The 21,170-nt window shown below is 49.2% G+C and overlaps 1 protein-coding gene and 1 long non-coding RNA gene across 3 annotated transcripts; both read right to left on the bottom strand.

The window, feature by feature from the left end:
• Nucleotides 1–4,481: 4,481 nt before the first annotated feature.
• Nucleotides 4,482–13,387, bottom strand: LOC135973387 (uncharacterized). The gene is made up of 2 exons (XM_065556400.1): nt 9,196–13,387; nt 4,482–6,863 (listed from the first exon to the last, which is right to left on the bottom strand). Exon 1 carries the CDS (start codon nt 12,571–12,573, stop codon nt 10,012–10,014), a length of 2,562 nt encoding a protein of 853 aa, XP_065412472.1. The 5' UTR covers nt 12,574–13,387; the 3' UTR covers nt 4,482–6,863; nt 9,196–10,011.
• On the bottom strand, nt 4,482–19,768 carry LOC135973389 (uncharacterized). Of its 2 annotated transcripts, XR_010590205.1 has the most exons (4): nt 19,507–19,768; nt 16,769–17,743; nt 14,462–14,735; nt 4,482–7,527 (listed from the first exon to the last, which is right to left on the bottom strand). It is a non-coding gene; the product is annotated as an uncharacterized LOC135973389 (long non-coding RNA). The 2 variants fall into 2 exon arrangements; XR_010590204.1 differs by lacking the exon at nt 19,507–19,768 and having other exon boundaries at nt 16,769–19,483.
• Between the last annotated feature and the right edge of the window lie 1,402 nt (nt 19,769–21,170).

Raw genomic sequence — 21,170 nt, 5'->3', positions numbered from 1 at the left:
GCATCTCAGCACAAAGAACCATGGGCTATGCCCCCAGACATGCACCGACAAGTGCAGAAACAGTGAGGGCACAATCACATGAGTAGGGCTTTGCTGTGGGGAGGCTTGCACCTGGGCTCAGCTAACCTGGCTGGCAATTACTGGGTCTAACTGTGCAGACATAGCTTTACTCACAAGCTTGCTGCTGGAGAAACAAGCACTGCACTCAGTAGGCACCCTGAGATTTGGCAAACATGTACCAGCGTTGGGCTGTAGAGGGCATTGCTTTTAGCTGCTGCTGGTCACTGGCTCACAGCTGTGTTGCAGCAACAACAACAAAAAATGCCGTCTTGGCCAGCTAAGCCAAGCTCATCTTAAACAGATGGCAAAAGGAGAATGACAGGAAAGTGAAGAAATAAGGTGGGGAAGGAGAAAGGACACAAGAGGGTGTGACAGCAGGAACCCAGGTGTTGTTCAGGACACAGCTGAGGCCTGGTTAGGATGCCTTTCAGAATCAAGAGGTTTCCGGTCCAAGAGTGCCACAGTGGTTTCTGGGGACACAGAAGATGGTGACGTTTGCTCCCTACAGTCCCTGTGTCCCCCTGGTCCATTTGAGCGACTGCCAGACAAACAGTGTCTAAGATCTTTAAAATAAACCAATTAAAAAATAAACTGTTTGGTCAATTTCTACTATAAGCATTTCTAGACTATTTCAGCTCATTGTCACCCAGCCCATGACTTCACCAGAAGCCCTGCAGCCCCTTCACAGGCTTTGTTTCTTTGTTGTTTTTTAACCTAAACAGCCCAGCTTGTCCCAGTCTGCGTGTCTTTAACTTCTGCTGCCAACAACTGCGCGGAACCGGCTGTGTTGGACTCGTGACCTTGGGCACTGGAGAGACCAGGCCTCGGCTCAGCAGTGCCCATCACCCCTCAGCCTCACTTCACAGCTAGCACAGCCTTGTCACAAAGGCCAGAGAGGCCGATTCTCCCTCACCTCATGGAACCCACGCCTGCTTGGAGTGGTGCTCTGTCCCCCTCTAGTGGCACCCAGCCCAGCTAGCAACTGATGAGTCTGCTGCAGCTCTGGCTGAGAGCCACATGGAGACTAATGCACTGAGCTTCAGAAGTCCCATGTTCAAACTGGCCCACTGATGACCGGGGTCTGTCAGCATTACACTCACACCTTGTACAACTAATTGCACCCATGTAAAGTGGAGATAATACTAGGGGCTTACACTTCTCAGCTTATATAGGCCAACCTCCATTCTACCTGCACAAGCCCCCTGCGTGCCACCCTCCCATCCCCCTCCATTTCAGGGACTCTCTGTCACTCCCTGCCAATTTTTCCCCTGCTAGGGTTCTATGCCCCCCATTCCCTCCTCCTCCTGCATGCCAAGCAGCTCTGTGTTCCCCCTCAATCCCACTTCTTTCCATGTCCTCCATTCCCATTCCCAATATCTGCGGCTTGTGTGCATCCAATACCACCACTCATTTGACATCCACTTTGCACAGGTATAAATGCTGACAGAAAGTTCCAGGCAGTCGAGAACCGGGCCCTTTCCCTCCATCTCCCATGCCAATACAGACCACCAGCAGATTTTGTAGCGAGATTTCAATCATTTTCCCCACATTATGAAAATTTCTCAACCATGATCAAAAAGTGGATGTATTTATCCAGGAGCAGCAAACTCCTCTAAGCCATGCAGCACATGTGACAAAGGGCTTGTCTATACCAGGAAGATAGTCCAGAATAAGGTACAGTTTGAGTTTAAAGTACTGGAGCTATCCTGCAATAACTCCCCATGTGGATGCTCTTATTCCAGAGTAAGAGTGCCTTTTTCTGGTTTAGCTTAATCCAAAAGTGGATTAATTTAAATTCAGGAATTCCTGAATAAGTGTGTCCAAACAGGGAGTTATTTCAGAATGGTTCATTCTACAATAGTTATTCTGGTTAATTTCCCCATGTAGAAAAACCCAAAATGGCGTTAAGAAGCTAAATCGAGCCACTAATTTGTTGGGATACTTCGGCAGGCTTGGAAGTCTCCTGTAACAATGTCCCCTTGTTTCGGTGCAGGCATCCCAATATCAACTAACCAAATATTTTCACGTTCTTATAAATGTCATTCAATCAGGCCAAAAGTTATGCTGTGCAGCAGCTTTCCTTTTCAATCCCTCAACCCCATAAAAAAAAATGGAAGGCAAACCATCAACTTAAAAAGCAACAGAGGGTCCTGTGGCACCATTAAGACTAACAGAAGTATTGGGAGCATAAGCTTTCGTGGGTAAGAACCTCACTTCTTGCATCTGAAGTTGTACCTTCTTGCTTTTTACAGATTCAGACTAACACGGCTACCCCTCTGATACCATCAACTTAAAGAGAGACAGAGATAGAGACACTCTGCTGGAAGTTGTGTGTAGGGATTTTTTTTTTCTAAATGTACTATTGTCAAAATAACAATTAAAAACCCAGTAGAAATACTGCAGCGCTGATGCATGGCAGGCCAGCAGCTGAGAATGTGCATATGGACACTCCCCATGCCACAGAGCCATGCAGCAGCTCTCTGAGCACAGCACCACAGGGAGGGCAAACATGTGGCAGCAGGACTCTGTGGCTTAAACAGTGGTTAGCATTTTCTGTGACCTGCACTTTCAATGCTAGGAGTCTCCCTGACAGTCCCAGAGTTGCCAACTCTCATGATTTAATTGTCACTCTTATGATATTATTGTTTTCCTTCGAGCCCCACTTCTGGAGCTGAGAATCTTAGCTTTCATATTTCTCTCTCTCTCTCTCTCTCTCTCTCTCTCTCACACACACACACACACACGTTTCTATGCCTCTGATTGCAGAGAAAAGCCAAAAAACATAATACAAAATTAAGGCTCAAAACAAGAAATTAAAAACAACAGTAATCAAAAGAACCCCTCATTCACATTTATTATTTTTTAAAACTCTTGATTTTTTGGTCCTGACTGCTGGGTTTTGAACTCTTGGGGCTGGTAACACTGCAATCTGCTGTCAGGCCTTCCATTTGGGAAAGCAGTTCCACTTCAATGCGGCTGCTCTTGCATGAGACAGCATAGCTTGGGTGGCTCTAGGAAGTTCCCTTGTGGTCTCCGGTTTTGGGCATGGAAAACATAACAGCTGGGAACATGCGTGGGCAAAATGCATGGTACTAATGTGGCTTCTGCTTCAATTAAATCCCATTGGCCACATTCTGCAGTACTCACCCCTGACAACTCCTGGGCAAAACTCCCAACGAAGGCCCATGAGTAAAGATTGCCAGATTAGGTCCCATGACCCCAGATTCTCTCTCCCTGATCTGGGCACACAGTAGACCTACTGTGTGATGCTGCCCGCCCTCAGCTCTGACTTACAGAGGCCTCTCTGTGGGTCCAGCATCCACAATGGCAGAAGGAGAGACTGAGCCATCCAACGTGGGCACACAACAGCCCTCCTTCAGAGGATAAGCAGAGGGGGATCAGAGAGTCCAGGCGCTTTTTCCTAGAGATCCTCCACCCAGCTCTTCTATGTGGCTGCTGCAGCTTTCACAGACACAGGGGCTGCAGTTATACCTGTCCATTATTACAGGGAGTGCAAGTGATGGTGAAGGGAGGCAGCTGGGCCCTGTCCACACACCCCCATAACAGGGGTTAGGCACTATCTAGCCCTCAAAGATCATCACCGCTTTTGCTGCAAAGATCTGGCCTTAAGTGGAGTCAGTGGCAAAGTCCCATCAACTTCAGCTGGTGCCCGGGTTTTGGCCTTAAGCCTCATCATATACGAATATGTAACAATCAGAAACTGACATGTGCAGCTGTGACTGCCATGTTTCTGTGTGAGAGATTTGGCAGTGTAAAGACAACCTGCATTTATTTCTGGGTCACTTCCCCATCTCTATTTGACAAGCCTCCTGGAATTGATCTGCCATGTGAACTGCCAGTGGCACAATCGCAAAGAGGAAGCCACAAAAAAAGAAAAACCATATTACTTAACTAGTACAAAAACGACAATCATCACAATGACTCCCACAACCACATTTGAAGGATCTGTGAAAAAATATATTGCAAAACCAGCCTCACTGGATATTGCCAGTAGAAAGCATCTTCTTCCCTACCTCCACCCCCAACCCCCAAGCAAATCTTTGTGACCTGTTAGAGATTTCAGTGTTAAATGTTGGTCTATAAAGGGTTTTGGAAACTAGAATTGCAACCAGCCTCTCACACACCCAGAAGTCCAGCTGCTCCCATCACTCAACACTCCACGTCAAGATGACCTGCTGTTCTGGGGCAGTCGGGCTGACCCAGACACTTGATTAGACCAAAGTTTTGAATTCATTTTAGTAGAACCACTCGCAAGAGTTACTAGCCATCCACCTCCCATCAAGGTTCCTCCAGTGCTTCCTCAACCACTGCTTCCCACTGTTGCCAGCCTAAAGGGCCCGAGGAGGCAAACAGCGGGGTTCGTTGCCCGGTGTGCTTGGCACCAATAAAGACACTGAGGGGAGAAAGCAAGCCAAGTTTATTTCAGAGCTCTGAAAAGGCACTAGGAGACCAGCATGTCTCAAATCAAGTGCAACAAATACAAACAAATTTTCCCTTTTATATTCCAAGCAGTTTCTGTGCAAGCCTTTGTCTATTTCACCCTTACCCCTCCCTTCCAGACAACAGTTACAGCAGGTACACAGTGTGCGTGTGAGAAACTTTCCCAGTCACATGCTTATCTTTTGGCCTTGCAAGGCCTGTTTACAGCAGTCTTCCCTCGTCTTATCACTACAGCGTTTGTGAGTGAGCAAAACAGCAGCTGTCTGCTAGAAAAGCTGACCATTACATATTCTGCTTCAGCATCAAGGCAATTAGCATGGAAGTAGGTGAGAGTTCACAAGATGGAGTTCTGTGGTTCAGGTAGGCCCAGAGCAGAAGAGCTTCATCGGCACTTTTGGCCTTCCACTCTCCCGAGTTACCTGGTAGCTATGCCTAGTGACACCAACAATCCCTCCTTTGAGAACACTCAACAAACCTTTGTCAGAGTTTTCTCATACTCTAAAGACAAAATGCGATTAAGCTCCATGCAATCAGGATTATCAATGAGAGGGTATAAGGGAACTTTTGGGGAATGGGACGTACAAATCTTACATATGAGCACTTTACAGCAAATGAGCAAAAGGAAAAGGACAAAACATCTCACCACACCTGTGAGCAAGATGCGAACAATGCTTCCCCCTAGTCCCCCTAGTTCTCCTAAACCAGGTATCCAACCCGAAAGGGAATCCAAAATAGTGGGTTCCCCTTCCTGGGCCTTCCACTGGTTCAAGGCCTGTTCGGCTGACAAGATATGCTTGTTAATATTCTGTGAAAACTCCGGGACATAGGTACAACATTCTTCTCCAATAAGGGCACATACTCCACCCCGTGAAGCTAACACATAATCTAGGGCCTGGAGGTTCTGCAAAGCCAGCAGTCGAAGCTGGTACAGCTTAGCACTTATCCGTTTCTCTATGGCCAGGGTATCATTGGCAAACTGAGTGAGAAATTTAGACAGTCTTCTGTAGAGTTGGGTTAGCCGTCCCACCCCATAGGAAGGGAGGGATATCATCCCAAACCTGTCTCCTTTACCAATGGGTTCAATGGTAGCTCTCAGGGACCGATAGTACCAAGGGTGACCTGAGGGAACCTTGGTGAGAACACGGAGGGGAGGAGCAAGATAGCCTTTGTAACAGCTACCATGCCAACCATGAGGGAGCCATTTATAGGCACTATTACCACAAACCCAGAATGCTTTACCATAACTAGCCTTTCCATTGTTACCTTGTAAGTTCCGTAGGGTGGCTTGTGGGGAAAGGGCAAAGAATGCAGTGCCAGTTTGCCAACCGGTGGCATTTAGTAAAGGAACAGTGAGACTTATACCATGACCAATATAAAATCTACACTTACTAATGCTTGCAAACCAGGTATGATTACTTCTACTGGCTTGCTAATAACATATGAGACCAGCGGGTGGAGAACGTAAATGAATCGGCTGGGGCTTAAGAGTGGTACTATAGTGGGAATTCCAAGAGCCATTGTGTAGGCCATAAGGAGCTTCCACAGTACAGTTAGATCGCAAACTCAAATTGTCAGAGGTGCTACTGCTGTAACCATCCACCTTTGACAATAGTCTGACCAATTTTGGGAAACTACTCTCCAGGGCAATCCCGCTGAATGGTGTGGAGTCTGGGCACATATCCAACAGTTGGAGAGATTGAACTCACAGGCAAAGGAAATTTTCAGGGACTCATAGGTATTGGTAGCCATATCTGCAGGGATGGCTCCCCATCCTGCATGCGATGTGAATGAAACATTAGGTAACTGAAGGAGTGCTTCTGTGACAAAAAGGAATGTTGTGAGAAACCCTAAACCTGAACCCATATTGAGATTACAACAACCCAAATGCCCAGTGGATAAGAAGTATTGATATTAAACAAATCAAAAAATAAAAGGACCAGGACCAGAGGTTAGGTCGGCCTACTGTGAATAGATAAAACCAATGCTCAGGGTTCTCGCGGAAAATGCGCTGTGGCTGTTCAGAGAGATCACCAGGCTTCCCCAGTGACCCTTACTGTCTTTTGAATAACAGCTTAAGTCCCAAATCATCGTTAGCAGTCTTCTCAGCAGGCTGGACAGTCCACTGTTCAGGAATGGGTACTGCTTTCAGTCGAGAGTGATGAAACCAGTTCTTGTGTCCTTTGACCTTTGCCGCTGTGTGGGAAACAAGCAGGACGATGTGGGGTCCTTTCCACTTCTCTTGGAGAGGCTCATCCTTCCAGGTCCGCACGAGAACGGAGTCACCAGGCTGCAGGGAGTGGATCGGGGTATCCAGCAGAAGTGGCTGTGAATCTTTGGTGTATCTGTGAAGAGAAGAAAGAACAGCAGACAGAGAGCACATGTACTAAGACAAGAAACCACACCCCATCTCCCACTCCCCTGCCAGAACCGGTGTACCATTCAGAGGCCATGCCCTTCCAAACATAGTCTCGAAGGGACTAAGCCCTAACCTACCCTTGGGGAGAGCACGAATGCGGAGTAACACAAGGGGCAAAGCATCAGGCCACCTAAGAGAGGCCTCCTGACAGACCTTTGAGAGGTGTCGCTTGAGTGTCTGATTTGTGCGTTCCACTACTCCACTGGCTTGTGGTCGCCATGGTGTGTGGAGCTTCCAGGGGATTTGCAGAGCACTTGATATCTTTTGAACAACTTGAGATGTGAAGTGTGTTCCATTATCAAATTCCATCCACTGGGGGAGGCCGAAGCGAGGAATGATCTTCTTAACAAACTTAAGAGCCACTGTCTTGGCAGTGTTGTTACGACATGGGAAGGCCTCAGGCCATCCACTGAATCGATCCACCAAGACGAGGAGGTACCTGTACCCTTGGGTCCTGGGAAACTCAGTAAAGTCTATTTGCCACACCAATCCTGGGCCTGGGGTAGGTTCCAGGGTGGCTGGTAACACTGCTACTCCTGGTCGAGGGTTGTTCTTTTGGCAGATTAAACATTCATCCTGTACCTGTGATGCTAAGGGTTTAAGTCTAGAGGTTAGAAAATATTTATTCATAAGCTGGGTAAGAGCCTCTCTGCCTGCGTGTGTGGTCTGATGCAGTTTCTGCAACACTGGTCAGATTAGGCCCTTGGGCAGGAGGATTTTTCCCTCTGTGGAATAAAGCCATTCCTCCTTTTCCTGGAGATTGAGACTGTCAGCCAGGTTTCTGTCCTCATGGGAGTACTGAGGGGCTGCAAGCTCACCTACTGATGGGATGAGGGCATGCATTTGGACATTCTCCTCTGTTGGTGATTTCAGGGTAGCAGCACGCTTGGCTTCCCTGTCTGCTCTGGCATTGCCCTTGTGTCATAACTATAAAGGGAAGGGTAACAGCTGTGTACAGTACTATAAAATCCCTCCTGGCCAGAGACTCCAAAATCCTTTTCCCTGTAAAGGGTTAAGAAGCTCAGGTAACCTTGCTGGCATCTGACCAAAGGACCAATAAGGGGACAAGATACTTTCAAATCTTGGGGGGGGGGAAGGCTTTTGTTTGTGCTCTTTGTTTGGGGAGGTCGTTCGCTCTCGGGACTGAGAGGGACCAGACATCAATCCAGGTTCTCCACATCTTTCTAAACAAGTCTCTCCTATTTCAAACTTGTAAGTAAATAGCCAGGCAAGGCGTCTTAGTTTTCCTTTGTTTTCTCAATTTGTAAATGTACCTTTTACTAGAGTGTTTATCTTTGTTTGCTATACTTTGAACCTAAGACTAGAGGGGAGTCCTCTGAGCTCTTTAAGTTTGATTACCCTGTAAGGTTACTTTCCATACTGATTTTACAGAGATGATTTTTACCTTTTTCTTTAATTAAAAGCCTTCTTTTTAAGAACCTGATTGATTTTTCCTTGTTTTAAGATCCAAGGGGTTTGGATCTGTATTCACCAGGAGTTGATGAAAGGAAGGAAGGGGAATGGTTAATTTCTCCTTGTGTAAGCGGGAGAATGGTCCCGCTATTGTGGGGAACTTTTCTGGCTTCTGCACTACCCCGGTGAAGTGGGCTAGCGAAAGGATCCGAGTCCTCGCTCCCACTTCCTTTACCCAGAGGCCTCCCTGCCCTTGAGGACTCCCCTTCCACTCTCCTGTCTGGCAGAGTCCTCATAAACCCCGACAAGGCTGGGCCCAGGATTCCTGGGGGGCTCGACCCCCAACCCTGCGGTGGTCACCCAGGACAGGGGCTAGGGTGTCCCCACTCCAGGGTACTCTCTCTGCACTGGGCACCTCCCTGACCCACTGATCATTTCATACAATTTAAAGCAAATACAAGTTGTTTAATTAACAATTAATTTTAAAAAAGAATAAGGAAAAATGGGAAAGGTTAAAGGAAAACACATCACCCTGCTCTGTGGCAGGGAACATTACAAACAGTGTCTCTGGAACGTCAGGGCAGTTCAGTCTGTTCCTTGTAGGTCCCAGGCCTGCTTCTCAGGCCCTGTCTGTGCTGCAGGGACGCTGTGGGTTGGACACTTGCTCCGGTGGTGGCCACACGCTCTCAGGCTCTAGGTGGCAGGACCCTTTTTCCCAGTGTCGCCCCCGCCCAGTCGGGGTTATGATCCCCCTGCAAGTCTGGCTTGCAAGGCCTCTTGGCTGAGGCGTCTCCCTGTGCTGGGCCCACTGCCCAGGGTCCCCCTCACTCTCCCCAGCTGCTCACCACACTCGGACTGCACACGGCTCCGGACTGCCCCAGACCCAGCTCCGGACTGCTCCAGCCCCGGCTCCAGCTCCACTCTGCCTCAGCACGGCTGCTGCTGCTGCTCTGCCTTCAGCTCCCTGGGCTGTTTCTCTGGCCTCTCTGGCTCTGGTTGCTGCAGCTCTGCCCCCAGGACAGCTCGGCTCTGCAGGCTGCCTCTGTGACTCTGCTCCCAGCTCTGACCTGCTTCCTGGCTGCTTGTCTGGCCCCTCTGGCTCTGGTTGCTACAGCTCTGCTCCCAGGGCAGCTCTGCTCTCTCTCTGGGCTGTGCTCTGGCTTTGGGGCTGCAGCTCTGCTTCCAGCAGCTTAGCTCGGGCCCCTGCTCTCTCCTTAGCTCGGCCCCACTCTGTCTGACTCAGGCCATTCCAGTTCACACGGAGGACGGGACCCACCCTGGCCTCCTGACTCTCTGATTAGCCTGCCCGCCCTGTCAATCAGGCTGATCTGGAGCATTGGCCTCTCCCCATTGCCCCGGGGACTGTCAGTCTCAGGCTCCTGATTTGCCATCGACCCTTCCCCTTTTAGTGCTGGGAGCTAGCCAACCAAAACACCCCACTGAATGTTAGTAAGGGGGCAACAGTCCCCTTACATTCCCCCTTGCTAAAATACTGCCACATCCACAATATTTACACCGGTACATCCGGGCCCCATGGTAACAACATATACCCATGTCATTGTATATCAACAACCCATTAGCAATTATCAAAAAAACATTTAACATATTTAACATTCCACATCTACTTCTTAATACCATACATAACAATATTCATTAAAACACTACATAGAACCAATAACATAATTATCTTTAAGTCTAACAGGAAGTATGCCCTTATCAGCCCTCTGGGACCTTCTTAAGACTGGCGGTTCGTTACCCATATTTTCTATTTTCCTATCCTCGGGTAATACTGGGTCAGTTTGAAGGATCTGGCCATTCTTGTTAGGGTTTGGGTTTGCCCCACTCTGTCCCCCTCTGTATTCGGTTTGTGGGACTAGAACCATTTCCCAATTGGTTTCAGCCTCCTCGGGATGTACTGATCTACGCCTCCTGTGGTCCCTGGCTGGACTAAGAGTACAATGTTTCAACTGGTCCCTATGTACTACTCTCTCAGGACCTCCTCGTTCAGGCTGGTTAGCGTACACTGGCAGTTCGGGATTGTTGTGGGTGACCACAGTGGAGGGATTTGGCTTCCATTTGTCCTGTATTTTATTACACCTCCGGCGTCTACGGCTACGAACTGGTACACAGTCACCAGATCTGATGAGAGCCCCACTGGACTTGCTATCATAAGTCCTTTTCCTACTTTGGGCTCTGTCTTTAGTTGTACTGAGAGCAACTTTCCAGGCTGTCTTCAGCCTGTCATGGTGACCTTTGACCTGGTCATCATAATTGGTCATCTCATTCTTAGAAAAGACTTCTTGATGCTTCTCTGGCAACGCCTTTATGTTAGCCACATGTGCAGGAATCAGTCTTTGACGCGCCGCTTGAACTGGAACTGGCAGTCTCCCATCACATCTTTCTTGAAGAAAGGTAACTCGTCCTCCCTTCTCCCTCGTCACCTGCAGCTCATTTCCTGGTACACAACTGTGTTCGTCAAGGATCTTCCCTCTCCAAGGAGGAATAATGGTCTTCCGTTCTCTGCCCACTTTACCATTTCCCATATGCCTTGTGGGGCCCAGGGAAAGACTCTGCCTCTCCTCTCGAGCCAGTACTCTACTCAGCACAGCATTCTTCGTAGAGTGCTCGTGACAGTTCATCCTCCTGGTCCCTTTTCCTGGTAAGAGTAGCTCCTTCAGCTCACTAATGATGTTCATCCCTAGAATCCCTGGGACTCCTTCTCCTATATGGCTCCCTTTTGAGGCTTTGTCTTTCAGGATGAAGATGCATTTTCCTGGCAGTGTCTGGCCCATATACTCTATGTCTGCTTCAAGGCACCCCACCACTGGGATTGCCAATCCATTAACAGCTGTTAGACGTACAAACCGTGTGCTGTGCATGGTCAGGTCCTTGTCCTTCAGATATTTTTGAAAATGCGACTCAGTAATGGTGGTGACTTCTGAGCCAGTATCTAACAAACATCTGGTCTTCACCCCTGCTATACATACTTCAGCAGTTAGACAGTCTCCAAATGCTCGCTTACAGAAGTCGCTAGATATGCTGGCACTGCCCATGTTCCTCTCAACACTGTATGCAGAGGGATTTTCCATGAAGGACAGGCCTAGGAATCCTTCTGCCACTGCTTGGCCTTCTACTGTAGAGGGACCAGTTGCTCCTGGTGCCCCATTGGTTTCGAGTGCCTGGGACTCTGTTCTCCTTCTCAGTGAACATTCTCGGCTAGTATGTCCTGGCCTTTCACAAGTGTAACAAATGTATCTTCCCAGCTCGTCCTTCAGTGGGGCTCTTCGGGATCCCGGTGCCCTTGGATACTTTGGCATACTATTGGGATTTTTTTCTTTCATCAACTCAGTCATCACTTTCAGCATCTCCCCCTGTTGGACCGCCAGTTTTTGGACAGCTTCACTTAAGCTTTCCAATGTTAGCGCTGTTTGGGGCAGGACCTTTTCCCCAGCAGATGCATTCACTAGACCCCCACTTCGTGTATGGGGATTAGGCTTGGCCGCCTCTGCCACAGGAACTTCCTCTTCTTCTGACCACATAATGGCAGCCTGCATGAGTTCATGGAACTTCTTACTGGGCTCTTCTTTAATCCTCCTTTTCATTTCACGTCGGAGGGAGTCATCACGGAGCCCCAGCACCAACTGCTCTTTCAGAACCGTATCTGGGTCTGGAACTCGCTGAGGGTCTCGCCGCTCCACTTTGCTCATTCTCTCCTGGAGGTCATATGCGTATGCCCGGACAGTTTCACCAGGCTCCTGCTTTCTCTCAAAAAACTCCTTTAGTCGGGTTCCAATAGGTACCTTGTCTCCATACACTTTTAGGAGGAGTTCAAATACCTTTTCCACATCTTTCTTGTCTGCCACTGCCATGAACTTTACTGTGGCCTTGGCCTGGCCCTTGAGGTGCTCCTCTATGAAGTCCACATGATCTTCTTCAGGTACTCTTAGCACACGCAGAGCCGCCTTCACAGACTTGACCCACTCCTCTACTGTAATGTCTCCTGGTCTAGTCGGGAAGCCACCAAACTCCGTGACCCTCCGCTCCCGTGGGACATAAATAGTAGGGGGTTTCTTAGCTTCTGCTGTCTGTTGGTCTATTACTGCCTTGGCCAGCGATAAGGCTTCTCTCTGTTCAGTTCTAGCTTGCTGTAATGCCTCCGCTTGGTCTGATAATCTGCGCTGAAGTTCAGCAAACTGGGTTTGTAGTTCTTCAATTCCAGCCATGGTAGGGTGCTCAACTAGGCCTGGACCATGCTACTAGAACTTAACCAGAAAACCAATAGGATGGACCCTGTGGATAGGATCCTGTTCGTGACGCCAATTATGTAAGCGGGGGAATGGTCCCGCTATTGTGGGGAACTTTCCTGGCTTCTGCACTACCCCGGTGAAGTGGGCTAGCAAAAGGATCCGAGTCCTCGCTCCCACTTCCTTTACCCAGAGGCCTCCCTGCCCTTGAGGACTCCCCTTCCACTCTCCTGTCTGGCAGAGTCCTCATAAACCCCGACAAGGCTGGGCCCAGGATTCCTGGGGGGCTCGACCCCCAACCCTGCGGTGGTCACCCAGGACAGGGGCTAGGGTGTCCCCACTCCGGGGTACTCTCTCTGCACTGGGCACCTCCCTGACCCACTGATCATTTCATACAATTTAAAGCAAATACAAGTTGTTTAATTAACAATTAATTTTAAAAAAGAATAAGGAAAAATGGGAAAGGTTAAAGGAAAACACATCACCCTGCTCTGTGGCAGGGATCATTACAAACAGTGTCTCTGGAACGTCAGGGCAGTTCAGTCTGTTCCTTGTAGGTCCCAGGCCTGCTTCTCAGGCCCTGTCTGTGCTGCAGGGACGCTGTGGGTTGGACACTTGCTCCGGTGGTGGCCACACGCTCTCAGGCTCTAGGTGGCAGGACCCTTTTTCCCAGTGTCGCCCCCGCCCGGTCGGGGTTATGATCCCCCTGCAAGTCTGGCTTGCAAGGCCTCTTGGCTGAGGCGTCTCCCTGTGCTGGGCCCACTGCCCAGGGTCCCCCTCACTCTCCCCAGCTGCTCACCACACTCGGACTGCACACAGCTCCGGACTGCCCCAGACCCAGCTCCGGACTGCTCCAGCCCCGGCTCCAGCTCCACTCTGCCTCAGCACGGCTGCTGCTGCTGCTCTGCCTTCAGCTCCCTGGGCTGTTTCTCTGGCCTCTCTGGCTCTGGTTGCTGCAGCTCTGCCCCCAGGACAGCTCGGCTCTGCAGGCTGCTTCTGTGACTCTGCTCCCAGCTCTGACCTGCTTCCTGGCTGCTTGTCTGGCCCCTCTGGCTCTGGTTGCTACAGCTCTGCTCCCAGGGCAGCTCTGCTCTCTCTGGGCTGTGCTCTGGCTTTGGGGCTGCAGCTCTGCTTCCAGCAGCTTAGCTCGGGCCCCTGCTCTCTCCTTAGCTCGGCCCCACTCTGTCTGACTCAGGCCATTCCAGTTCACACGGAGGACGGGACCCACCCTGGCCTCCTGACTCTCTGATTAGCCTGCCCGCCCTGTCAATCAGGCTGATCTGGAGCATTGGCCTCTCCCCATTGCCCCTGGGGACTGTCAGTCTCAGGCTCCTGATTTGCCATCGACCCTTCCCCTTTTAGTGCTGGGAGCTAGCCAACCAAAACACCCCACTGAATGTTAGTAAGGGGGCAACAGTCCCCTTACACTTGTTTTAGATCCAGGGGGGTTGGATCTGTATTCACCAGAAGTTGGTGGGAGGAAGGAGGGGGGATGGTTAATTTCTCCTTGTTTTAAGATCCAAGGGGTTTGGATCTGTATTCACCAGGGAATTGGTGAAGGTTTTTCAAGGCTTCCCAGGGAGGGAATCCATTGGAAATGATGGCAGCGGACCAGAGCTAAGCTGGTAGTTAAGCTTAGAAGTTTTCATGCAGGCCCCTACATTTGTACCCTAAAGTTCAAAGTGGGGATACAGCCCTGACACCTTGCTACTGCTGAGGGGAGTTGTACTGCTTCTAATAGCCGGAGAATTTGAGACCCATGCTTAACCGGAGAACCTTGGGCTGTTAGCATTCCCCTTTGCTTCCACAGACCAGCGTGAGCATGCAATACCCCAAAAGCATACTTTGAGTCAGTAAAGATATTAACCTGTTTGTCTTTTGCCAGCTCGAGTGCACGAGTCAGGGCCATTAGTTCAGCAAGTTGGGCAGATGTCCCAGCAGGTAAACTTCCAGCTTCCACGGTATCATGAAGAGACACAACAGCATAACCCACCCTCCTTTGCCCATTTACAACAGTACTACTGCCATCCGTATACCATTCCAAGTCAGCTGATCTTTTAAATCTGGGCGGCTAGAGTAGTGGGCATCTATGATTTCCAGACAGTCATGTTCCTGCTTTTCTGTCTCTGGTAGCAGGGTAGCTGGATTAAGGGAGGGACAGGTTTGTAGGGTAACTTCAGGATTCTCTAACAGTTTCGCTTAGTGGCGAGCAACCCGAGCCTGTGTGAGCCAGAGACCACCCTTAGTATCCAGCAGGGCTTGAACCATATGGGGAATATACACTTGCCCAGTTCCTCCCAGTGTCAGTTTTTCAGCTTCCCTAAGCACTAGGGCAGTGACTGCAACCGTCCTCAAACATGCCGGCCATCCCTTTGAAACTTGATCCAGTTGCTTAGAGAAGTATGCCACGGGACGTTTCCAGGCACCTAATAGCTGAAATGCCCTGTCCGCTTCTGGGGACCAGTGAAAGGGGTTATGATCCGCTCTCTTAACACATTCATACAGAGGTTTAGCCCAGAGTCCAAACTCTGGAATCCATATTCTGCAAAAACCTGCCATGCCCAGAAATGCCCTAAGCCGTTTACGGTTGCTGGGGATGGGAACTTGGCAGATAGCCTCCTTTCTTTCATTTGAGAGCTGTCTCTCTCCCTGCCTGATGTGAAATCCCAGATATTGAACCTCTGAAAGAGCAATTTGGGCTTTGCTTTGTGATACCCTGTATCCTCGCAGTCCAATAAAGTTTAGGAGACTCACAGTAGCTTTAAGACATGGGATTAGACCCACAGCAGCAATTAGCAAATCATCTACATATTGCAGAAGGAGGGCTTTGTCCTCAATGTCCCACTCCTCCAAATCTCTGGCCAGAGCCTGTCCGAACAGAGTAGGGGAATTTTAAATCCCTGGGTCAATAGTGTCCACCAAAGCTGCTTTTTAACCCTTCTGTTGTCCTCATTATGCCTTGCAGTATTTTGCAGATCTCACAGTTGCTTGGGCACATTCAGGCCCCCCTTTCTCTTGGTTGTCAGCCAAGTTTTAGCTGTGAACAATGTCCTTGGATAGGGCCAGCATGACTAAGCTTGCTAGCTATATTTTCCCCTCAGTTAACTCATTCTGTGCTCTTTTTCCTTCTCCCTTTCTCGGCTTCTTCTAACTTACAAAGGAACCTTCCACTCTTCACTCATACACCTTTTCTCCAACCATTAACACATACACATTACCATTATACATCCTTTCAGTAACATAACTTCTGTACAGAGCTTTGAAGCAACAAACCAGGACGAGCACACTCACTTCTGAGGATTCCACTCTGTACAACCTCTGGTATCCAATAGCTTTCCTTTTTAAACCTTAAATGCCTTCTCTGTCTTCATCCCTAGCCTTAGCTATAACCTGATTCCACTCCACTTCAGACAACAAGGTTCTCGTAAGTATATTGCAGTCATCCCAGTCAGGCTTATGGCTAGCCAGACACCCTTCAAAGATTGAAATAAACCTGCTTGGATTCGTCGAGAACTCCCCTGCATCTGCCTTGAAAGCAGCTAGATGTACAGGGTTAAAAGCACCATGAGAATACACTGACACAATCTGGGCTGCACGATCCTGTGTTCCTGGACGGGCTACCACATTATCAGTAATCAACGGATACAATCCCACTGAGGGGGTACTCTCTGAAGCCTGTGGGGGTGGAGGAGCCGAAGGGGACACCGATTCTGCCATTACAACAGTGGTAGGATTCTGGGGTTTAGCAGCCGTTACTACCGAGCCTGTCGGAGTCAAATGGCACTTATGCAAAATATCAGTCCTATCTCTTAACACCATAAACGTATACGCATAGAGATGTTCACTCCATTTACCTGTTCTCTGACAAAACAAAAGCAACTGAAGGATCATGTTGTAATTGAGTGATCCTTCCGGTGGCCACCTTTCTTGGCACTCCAGCTGGTACTGAAGCCAATCAACTGTACAGAACCTTTTCAATTTACTTTTAATCAACTGGTCAGATCCAAACACTTTCCAGTTCCCCAGAATGCATTCTAAGGGTGTAGACTGTACCCTGCCGGCTGTACTCTGTTCCTGCCCCATAGGGACACTCTGGGCATCCCCAGGTCAAAACAGGTAGACACTGGGCGTCCCCAGGTCACAACAGATAAAGTCCCCACTGGACTGTTCCTACCTTATCCAAGGGTCCGGTTCTGCACCGTCGCCCTATCCACGGGACCGGTTCCCCACCGTCACCCGCAGCTGCTTCTCCACTGTCTAAGTGCGTTGCACCATTGTGCCCTCTGGGGTCGAGCAAACCACGTCTCCGCCGAGGCCCCCGATGAAGTCACCAGTGTGCGCTGGGCGTCGGTCGTCGCTGTAATCCGTCGGCCACCAGGAGGGATCCGGGCAAGGCTAAATTTCAGCCTCGAGCCCACCCAGGGACGCCAAAACTGTTGCCAGCCCAAAAGGCCCGAGGAAGCAAACAGCGGGGTTCGTTGCCCGGTGTGCTTGGCACCAATAAAGACACCGAGGGGAGAAAGCAAACCAAGCTCTGAAAAGGCACTAGGAGACCAGCATTTCTCAAATCAAGTGCAACAAATATAAACAAATTTTCCCTTTTATATTCCAAGCAGTTTCTGTGCAAGCCTTTGTCTATTTCACCCTTACCAGACAACAGTTACAGCAGGTACACAGTGTGCATGTTAGAAACTTTCCCATTCACATGCTTATCTTTTGGCCTTGCAAGGCCTGTTTACAGCAGTCTTCCCTCGTCTTATCACTACAGCGTTTGTGAGTGAGCAAAACAGCAGCTGTCTGCTAGAAAAGCTGACCATTACATATTCTGCTTCAGCATCAAGGCAATTAGCAGGGAAGTAGGTGAGAGTTCACAAGATGGAGTTCTGTGGTTCAGGTAGGCCCAGAGCGGAAGAGCTTCATCGGCACTTTTGGCCTTCCACTCTCCCGAGTTACCTGGTAGCTATGCCTAGTGACACCAACACCACCATTCCTCCTTATTGCTAAAGCCAGGCCCAGCTGCTAGCCTTGTGCTGGGTCCTTCTGGGTGTCCACACTCACCAGCCCCCGTCTCCTGCCCCCACAACCTCCTCCTTCTGCCACCACACTTCAGCTTGCACTCCAGAGTCCTTCAAAGAAGAGGTGTCAGCAGCTGACAAAAAGGCAACACATGAATCCCAGTATAGAAGAAGCTGTTACAGTCAGCTTTGATCAGTAAAGTAGGTGGAGGTAGGTATAGAAGCAGAAAGCAAATGAACCCAAGAGGAAGCTGGAAGGCAGTGGTGACTGATGGGGACAGGCCACATGTCCATCCCCCTAAATGTTACCTTCCCTAACCTCACCCCATTTACAATGTCTCCCGGCTCGCTCTTCAACCACTTCTAAAGCTCCTCTCAATTTACCAAACCCTCTAGCTCAGCATGTGCTTGTCCCTCTCCAGCCTTTTGGCTTGTCAATCCCAGAAAAACATCCCAGATCTGAAACCCCTGCTTGACCTGGGAATTAATGTACATGAAGGAGAAAAGCTGTGTATATGTTATACACTGATTATTTCATCAAGACCCTACAGTGAAAGTTCAATAGACATTAAACATACAAAAACCAGAACTTGAGACACCCACGCTTAATTATGACTCCTCCCACCCACTCCTCAAAAACCCACATATGGCCAAATCATTCAATAATTAAAATAAGCCAAGTAACGCACCAAAACACTTGGTTGTTGTTGTTTTTCAAATGTGGGTGCCGAGAATTAAATTTAGGCACCTAAATCCTGTAGTAATTTGATTAGTAAGAAACCGTGAACAAAGTATTGCAAAGTGGTTTAATCAGATAAAAACCTAAGGCACAAAGTCTGGGATGGGTCTCAAGTTCTCTCAGATTCTGGGTGTATTTAGATTTGGACAGGTTGGTTCAGGCTCATTTTAAATACATCCTCATTACTTCTGAGTGCAAATGCATCGCCTAAGCACAGATACTCAGCTTAGGTGTTAGATTATTTCAAGGTGCATCTACATCTTTAAACCAATGTCCACAAGTGAAGATAACCCACTTATAATAAAAGAGGCACTTAAGCATGTGCTTATGTTCCATTTTCAGACTACTCAAATGCTTAAAGTTAGGTACGTACTTAAGAGCTTTGCTGAGTGTTTTGATAATTCAGGGCCGTATTTACGACCACAATAAGTGTTATGCTCTGAAGCACTGAATTACATGTATGTGCAATTGTGCATCAATAGATAAACAGTAGAGCTGATTGGTGTGAAAAAATCCTGCAGAAAATTTTGACTTTTCTTCAAAACAACACACACGTGCGTATGCACGCACACACACAATCTCAAAACTTTTCAGGTTGTCTTGTGGGGGATGGGGGGAATTAAATTTTTTCAAGCAAAATTTTTCATTTAGCCTAAAAAGAGTTGATGGTAAGTTTTCAACCAGCACTAGTGTACAGTTCCAACATATCCACAATGCAATGGCTGGAAGTTGAAGCTATAGAAATTCAGACTGGACATAAAGGTGTAAATTTTTAATAGTGAGAGTAATTAACCATTGGAACACTATACCAAAGGCTGTGGTGGGTTCTCCATCACTGACAATCTTTAAATCAAGACTGGATGTTTTTCTGAAAGATCTGCTCTAGGAATTATTGTGGGAAAAGTTCTCTGGCCTGTATTACACAGGAGGGCAGACTAGATGATCACAATGGTCCCTTCTGGCCTGGAATCTATCAATCTTCTTGAAAATGTAACCAAGCGTTATTCAACAACCTCTGATCATTTTCCTCCTCCTCCTCCCTCCCTGCCAACCTGCCTCTCCTCAACCCACCCAGAAATACCACTGGGGTCATTTGTTACTGGAATTTGATTTGATTTGCAATTCTGTTTGTTGCATTAAAATTAAATGCCCACTTACTCTGGATGTCTAGTTTCAGGGAGGTTTCATTCCAGCTGACTTGATTGCTGACTTCACAGGTGTACACCCCATTGTCAGACAGTGCTGTGTTCAGTATACATAAAATGCTGTCGTTCTGAAAGAGCAGGAAGCGACTGTCTTCAGGGAGACGCTTGCCATCCTTCTTCCGCTGATAGGAATCAACTTTCCCTATTGGCACCTTACAGACAAATTCGATGGTGGAGTCCACCAAGGAAGAGTCCCCTCCCCTGCTTCCCGCGAATCAAATGTTCGCGGGAAGCCTGAAACAGGGAGGCAGCAGGTAAGCTGGGGTGGGGCGCGGCCGAGCGGCTCCCTCCGGCGGCCGGCCGACCCAGGCCAAGAGGCTCTGGCCCCAGCATCTCCCTCCCGGCCCGGCTCGGCTCAGCTCGGCTCGGGCCCTGGGGCGCCAGCCCCCGGCCGAGCACCCCCAGTCCCGGCCCCCGGCTGAGCACCGCCGGCCCCCGGCCAAGCACCCCCGGCTGAGCACCGCCAGCCCCCGGCTCCCGGCCGAGCACTGCCAGCCCCTGGGCAAGCACCCCCGGCCCCGCACCGCCGGCCCCAGGCCAGCCCCCGGCTCCTGGGCACTGGCCAAGCACCACCGGCCATGGGCCAGCCCCCGGTCGCCAGCCGAGCACCGCCCCAGCCTGGCCCCCGGCAAGCACCCCCAGCCCAGCACCGCCGGCCCCCAGCCCCAGGCTGAGCACCGCCGGCCCCGGCCCCTGGCCCCGCACCGCCGGTCCCACACCACCAGCCCCGGCCCTGGCCTCCGGCCGAGCACCCCCGGCCCCGCACCGCCGGCCCCGGCCCCAGTGGCCCCGGCCCCCGGCCGAGCACCGCCGGGCCCTCCCTCTCTCCCTATTTTCCCAGACATATCTGGCTTTTTTGGGATTTCCCCCCGGATGGGAATTTGAGGCCCAAAAAGCCAGACATGTCCAGGAAAATCCGGATGTATGGTAACCCTACTATAAGGGAACAAAGATTTGCACAGCTCCCCTGCTCAGTCTTTCTGCTGTGTTTCCCCTTTGCCAATGCAAGGCCATTAGTACCGTTCCATCACAGTTTGTCCCTTATATGTCTGTAGACAGATGCTAATACACAGCTCCCTTCCTTCAGTTCAATACACACAATAAGGGAACATTACTACACTCCAGCTCCAGTTCAGCAAAGTCACTAAGCATGTGGTTTAATTTAAGCACCTGCTGAAATCCCCTTTATTTCAATGGGAGTTGATTGTCTTGCTGAGTAGGAGCCTTTAACAAACAAACAAACAAACAATTCACTGCTCTACAGCCAAAATGCTTCTGAAATAAATGTAGTCAAACTTTACTAATTCTGGGTCACTGAGAACGAAAATGATGCTTAAAATTGTTGATTGGCTCTAGTTTTCAAGATATGCTATACACGACCCTTGACTTGGGAATGGCAGAGGATAAGTGAGTTATAAAGGGAAGGGATCTCAATTTAAACCAGAAATGACTAAAATACATCTTTGACTGGATCTATGAATAAATCTATGACTGGGTTTGGACAGTACTTGCTTTTTAGGCAAAACAATGAATGATGCAATCTGAAGCTGGTATTGCGTCATACATGATATGAACTGCATCATGTTATTCCTAGTAGTCATGGATGATGCAATCATA

The sequence above is a fragment of the Chrysemys picta genome, chromosome 9 (assembly GCF_011386835.1).
Source record: "Chrysemys picta bellii isolate R12L10 chromosome 9, ASM1138683v2, whole genome shotgun sequence".
NCBI classification, from domain to species: domain Eukaryota; kingdom Metazoa; phylum Chordata; order Testudines; family Emydidae; genus Chrysemys; species Chrysemys picta.
This window is presented reverse-complemented; position numbering and strand designations above follow the sequence as displayed.

What these genes read in the sequence shown, in the direction of transcription:
- LOC135973387 (XM_065556400.1), bottom strand. Translation starts at nt 12,573, where the DNA reads ATGGCTGGAATTGAAGAACTACAAACCCAGTTTGCTGAACTTCAGCGC.